This window comes from Arachis stenosperma, chromosome 5 (genome assembly GCF_014773155.1).
Source record: "Arachis stenosperma cultivar V10309 chromosome 5, arast.V10309.gnm1.PFL2, whole genome shotgun sequence".
Classification (NCBI taxonomy): Eukaryota; Viridiplantae; Streptophyta; class Magnoliopsida; order Fabales; family Fabaceae; genus Arachis; species Arachis stenosperma.
Window position 1 is genome coordinate 59804175 of NC_080381.1, and position 5816 is coordinate 59809990.

The 5816-nt window shown below is 36.6% G+C and overlaps 1 protein-coding gene across 7 annotated transcripts; it reads right to left on the bottom strand.

Moving 5' to 3' along the window:
- Positions 1 to 627: 627 nt before the first annotated feature.
- LOC130981622 (ureide permease 1-like) lies at positions 628 to 5563 on the bottom strand. Of its 7 annotated transcripts, none has more exons than XM_057905200.1 (9): positions 4790 to 5563; positions 4411 to 4712; positions 3758 to 4060; positions 3408 to 3546; positions 3056 to 3230; positions 2351 to 2370; positions 2156 to 2250; positions 1678 to 2052; positions 628 to 1010 (listed from the first exon to the last, which is right to left on the bottom strand). In XM_057905200.1, the coding sequence occupies exons 2-9, from the start codon at positions 4531 to 4533 to the stop codon at positions 852 to 854; spliced, it is 1389 nt and encodes a 462-aa protein (XP_057761183.1). In that variant the 5' UTR covers positions 4534 to 4712; positions 4790 to 5563; the 3' UTR covers positions 628 to 851. The 7 variants fall into 7 exon arrangements, with proteins under 7 accessions (XP_057761183.1, XP_057761182.1, XP_057761184.1 ...); XM_057905199.1 differs by having other exon boundaries at positions 4771 to 5563; XM_057905201.1 differs by lacking the exon at positions 4411 to 4712 and having other exon boundaries at positions 4771 to 5562.
- Between the last annotated feature and the right edge of the window lie 253 nt (positions 5564 to 5816).

Here is a 5816-nt window from a genome sequence, read left to right on the forward strand (position 1 = left end):
TAACAGTCAAAGACCATCTTAACCTCCTATCTACTTTCTAAAATTATATGAAGTAGGACCCCTCCCACAAAAATAAGATAGTTTACACCACTTATAAAAGGAGAGCTCAATTGCTCTTTCAAGTATGATTCATTCTACACTAATATTTATTTCTCTACCTCTCTAGCTCTCTGACTTGGGTATCGGAATACTTTTGCAAGTACCATCAAAGAATCAGCCTTATCATCCTACCAAACCAACAAGTATCCAATCCATCTTCACCTAAACAAACACTCTTTGAACCGTCACGTAACCTGCTTGAACACTTTTGTACTTTAACTGTGGATTGCCTAACGATGAAACAATTTGGGTTAAAGGAAAGGATCACATATTGAGGGGACAAAGTTTTGTTAAGTAACGCTCAAAAAGTATAGAGGTGAGTCGTTATTCCAGTCAGATGACTTGTATCAAAGTTCCCTAAATATTTTGTAAAAAAACAAAACTAAAAATGAAAAATCTATCAACTATCACCAGACGCCATCTATACTAACCCCGTTGATCTATATTTTTGCCCAACATAAGCGACTAAGTCTCATTGTTTTGAAAGCATTTTTTCATTTTCTTTTTTCTTGATATATAAAATAACAATGAAGAAAACAGAGGTATACAGAAACATTGGATAAATAATGTGCAACATATACAGCTTGAAAGTTCAAAATATACATGGAAAATAAGAAAACATTTCAACCTACTGAATTTCTGCTTTTCCATCCCCCTTTTCGTAGTAGTTTACTTTGTCTAGTTGACACCAATGAACAATAAGAATACTAAATCTCTTATTTACTAATATGAATACATTGTCTATAAAATGATCATTGGTATTTCCTACGCCCTGATGAAGCCATTAGGACAGCAACAGCCACAATGAACATGAACAACATGCTCCCGAGCAGCATGTATGTACGCCGCGATGATTTCCGATATTCCCCGAATAGAACAATGCCCCAAAAGGTGCTTACTAATGGAAGCGCCTGTTTGAACAACAGGATCAAAGAATCAAAGTGATAAAATGATTCAACAATTTATTGTACACTGTAAGTCAGATAAAAAGAGGGGAGAAATGTGTCTAAGTTGTTCATAACATTTTGAATATCTCAAGGTTTTCTGAGATATTTTAACAAGGATGCTTTATATTACAATGATCACATGCAAAGAGAAATAACTTTAAACTGTCGACCCATAGAAATATAGGGATTTGCGTAACAACAATTTTATTTGCCAACCAAAAAAATTGGATCAGCTCTCTTCTTTTTTTAAAAAATTCTCCATCTTTGGATTTGGAAAGTGTCGAAGAGGATACCAACTTTTGGTGTTGGAAAATCATTTTTAATCATAAAAGCAGGTAATTAGCATGTAAGTAACTACGGTTTGACAATATCTTGAATTTGGTAGAAACTCACATGCACTGTCTTCATGTAAAGTTAGTAGTTGAGAATTATTAGATGATAATTTAGTCAAACATGTAAAATCAACTAATGATTCTCAACTAGACAACTGCACGTGAGTCTTCACTTTTGAATTTCTATTGGTTGAAACTTGAAAGCAAAAAAACTATGTTTTGCTGCTAGTGAATAGAACATATTCTTAAGCCGATCACTTAATGACTTAATTGCTATTATGAAAGGAAAAATGCTTCACCTGAACAGCATCTGCTGCCGCGTATCCTGCTGCTTGGCCTCCCATAAATTGGAGACCATTACCAAATCCACAAAGGAGACCAGCCAACAAGGCCCAACCTCTGCCATCCCAGTCTCTGAAATACGCCGTCAACGATGACTTGGGCAAGTTTAAGACAGGGTGGTAAAGGAAGATGAAATTGAGAATAATCGCAATAACAAAACATGAGACTGAGAAATAGAAGAAGGCAGTATAAACAGTCAAATGGGGAACCCCTTCCTTTAGTGTGTGCCACTGATCATTTGTTGCTAAGTTGAATGCTGGTGAGAACAAAGAGAAGCATATTCCGGCAAAAAAAATTATAGCCAATCCAATGAAACTGTTCTTCCCAAACACCTGCAGAAAAATTCAAATTAATGGTTTGATTTCTTTCAATTGAATCTGTCAAACATGGTAGATTAGTGAAATGCTGCTAATGAATGACGTCATCGTCACCTGCCTTAATAGCTCTTCTTTTCTCAAGATCTAAAAGAAAAACAGCACTTCCTGCTTTAATTTTTTCGTCACCGCCGCTTTCAAGATCCATTGGTTTTACTGTAAAAATAGCAGTAGGATAGGTAGAAGTTTAGGATCTTATAAAAAATATAATAATCCCCAAGATGATAGCAAATTACACCTTATCTGAGCTTCTTACCTCCCTCTGTGAAAGAGTCCCTGGTAAAAGAAGAGAATTTGCTGATTAGATTCGCATTATGCTAATCCTTACATGGAAAAAGAAACGCTGAACTGAAACAATAGAACTAGAACTAATGGATGCTAATACTAGCAAAGAAAATATGTTGGAGAGTACAAACAATGAACATGGCATTTGTCAAAAAGTCATTTAGAAACCAGAATTCAAATCAACTAGATTGCTTCTGCTTCCAAAAGTAGAATGTTAAAATTAACAAAGATAGATGGAAATAAATGATCCTTAGGAACAATGAACTGCAGACTGTACTTAAAATGGTCTTTAAGAAATGCAATTCATAGAAGAAAAATAATGCAGAAAAAGAGTCTCCTCATTTGCCGAGTTACTGCTTCTGCTTGTAACATTAATTGATTTGGTTGACTGGGTTTTTAATACACTCTAACAATTGCTTTCACAAATTTAGATTATTGTACATAATCACTACTAAGTTCCCAAAGCATAGGCATTTGGTAATTTTGTTTCCAAAGAGAAGCTAAAATAGAGGCTTTGATAATAATTTCCTTAAGGAAATGGTGCACAAGGATGAAATGAAGTACAAGGTCAAAATCAAGATGCAATTATACTCAGTTATTAAAGGAGCAACTATCTAACGTCTATAATCAATAGTCACGTTCACGTATCAAATTAATTGTAACTAACAACACATACACTGATCCGGCGTTATAATCACTTGATAAATTGCTGAGCTTGACTTTATTATCAGCAGTATTCGAAGAATGAACAGCAGAACCTAGACAAACTGCAATCAGAAAGCAACCAACTCCAGGAAAAAGAATCTCAGCTCTATTGATTTTTCCATCCAAAAAGTAATTCAAGCTTGTGCCTGTCAGAGTTGGAACAAGATAGTGCAGCAAAATTTCAGTGAGAAAGCAAGCTAACAAAGTAACAATTATTGCAAGTAACATAAGATCGTAGCATAAGCACATTCATCCTGACACAGTGTGTTCAACTGCATTATTCTGAATATGTTATAATTTTTGTGTGATCAGTTAATTTATACCTATAACAACAGTTATGCTTGCAGTGATGACTTCAGTAACTGACAACCCAACAAAAGCAAAAGCATATTGCGAGGCCAGATTCCCAAGGCTTAGGACCACACCACCCCCCATTGCAAACAGAACAGAGGGCCAATTATCCTGCACATAAGCAAATTATTGAACCAATTGTAGGCAATAACACATAATTAAGCTAAGCATGCGGTTAATGTGTATGTATTACTAAAATATGAAGAATTAGAATATGAGCTTTGTTAGTGTGTAACTATCAGGGATCCAAAACATAGAGCTTTTGGAAAATCTGGAACATTCAAGGACGTGGATTTTACAAACCATTTTTTAAGAGACTCACCTGAGCAAGTTGAGCTAAAAAATTTGGCGCACTTGGTGTGCTCTTGCCTATCCCACCAACTGTGAATGCAATGAAAAGAGCAGCAAGGAAATTGGTGAGCGAGTAATCAAGATAAGTATGCTGAGGAAGACGCCCTCGCCTCTCTAACAAAGTCAAGATAGCAGGCCATGTCCCCAAGAAGAAAAGGGCCAAAAGCATGCAAACTATGGCACCCGCCTTGCTCTCCAACAAGTACATTTCCAAATCCGTACACAAATTGCTTTCAGAATTTAAGGTAATCCACAAGGATATAGCAAAGAAATCCTGAAAATAAGGGCAGCAAAATTCAATTATACTTCAAAAGAATAACAAAATGATAAAATAATATAATTTTGATAGTATTAAAGATATAAGTGAGGCAGTTAGGTAAACGATATTAGTCGGTAATCGGTTAGACGGTTACTCTCATATAACACAGTAAAAATTCAAGATTAAGTTATAATTTTCAGCAGCAAAGTGAAGCATATGCACATAAAAACGCAGAGAGAATTGAAAAAGAATAATCCCTGATACCTTGGAATCCATAGTCTATAATCAGAAGCAACATAAAGAAAAAGAAATAAATGAAGTGTATATTTTATAGCAACAAATTTCAAAGAGTTACACAGTCGTACAAGATGATTATTATATAAAGAATCTAGCACTCCATAGACCCTATAGTAGGGCCACAAAGAAAACAAAGAGTGTACATCACAGCATATGAAGGAGGCGAAGGGCCACGCACCTGTTATCATCATAAACAAGTAACCAACAACAAAAAATTCAAAAACTATTCAAAAAACTATTTTACAGAGGGTTACGGCCCAGTCCCAGAATTGGTCCACCCTGTCCCATACTCCCATCAGGAAAGCTATGCGGCCGGAATCCCCAGTAACCCGGATCCACTCGAATTTCTACCAGATTCACCTGCCGATCACTAAAGACAGGGCTTAAGCACACGGCCGAGGTATGCTATCTAATTCTAATTCTTATACCTCTTGGATTGTGACTAACTTGAGCATCGGAGTTTAGCCAGTTCGAGGAAAAAACATGTCCGGCCCTGTGAAAGTAAGTCTCTGTCCCTCTCCCTAGAACTAGTTCACCCAGGTAACTTTCGTTGAACACAGACAAAGAAAGGCTTCAGTACCTAACAAAAGTGATGACTCTTTCACTGAATGTTCGAAGAAGTTGGAAGAATAAGAAGAATGTGAGAATGGGAAGGTGCTCCGCCCTATGAATAAAGAAAAGTAGACAGCACAAGGGAGTCGGTCAACGTAGAAGTGTTTCGGAGAGATACTGTTTGATTCTGTAAGCTGGAATCTTGAAAAGTGGATTCCAACTTTTTTTTACAAGAGGAATTATTGCATTGTTTTTGTTTGGTCATGGATCAAGATCCACTAACAGACCCGACCCGACTACCACTACCCTCCCCATCAGAAGCCCATTCCCCAATCCGGAATCTATTCTAGCGCTATCGTCCACTCCAGGGCCGCTGATGAAGGATGAGATCATGAGATTCTTGTGCCATTGATGCATCCCTTGGCCGGTCTGAACCTTCCCGCTACGATGCCGATCAAGAGCTGAACTGTTGCATCTTCTCTCTTGTGGCTCTTGTATTCCTATTGAAGCTCTGTCCCGTATTTCCACCGACATCGTTCCCTTTCGATGGCCATCTCGAGCTTCGGTGTCCATTTTTTGCTGCCGGATGATGCATGAGCATATTAACTATTTTTTTTTTGGGTATTTTTTAGAGAGAATTGATGATTTTTGTTTGATAAAGATGTGTTTTTAGAGGTTATTCAATTAGTATTTTGTGTGGTTTGATTTTTTGATAATTATAGGTGAATAATAACAAAAGAAAAGTAACACATGAGTAAAAAGAGCCAATAAAAAAAAGTACCTTTCAGGAGGAAGAGAAGCTGGCGTGTTGCATCCCAGCATTGGGCATGCCACACTCCTATATGGCCAAGACAAAGAAGCATATTTTTCGAGGGAAAAAATCAATAATTATCTCTCTTTTTTATATTTTTTAATAGTTTAA

Excerpts from the sequence above, each read along its gene's own strand:
- LOC130981622 (XM_057905200.1), bottom strand. The coding sequence starts at position 4,533 with ATGATGATAACAGGTGCGTGGCCCTTCGCCTCCTTCATATGCTGTGAT. Across the intron at positions 3,547-3,757 it reads TTTTAGCTCAACTTGCTCAG|GATAATTGGCCCTCTGTTCT; the intron begins GTGAGTCTCTTA and ends GCTTATGTGCAG. Across the intron at positions 2,053-2,155 it reads AGAAAAGAAGAGCTATTAAG|GTGTTTGGGAAGAACAGTTT; the intron begins GCAGGTGACGAT and ends ATTTTTCTGCAG.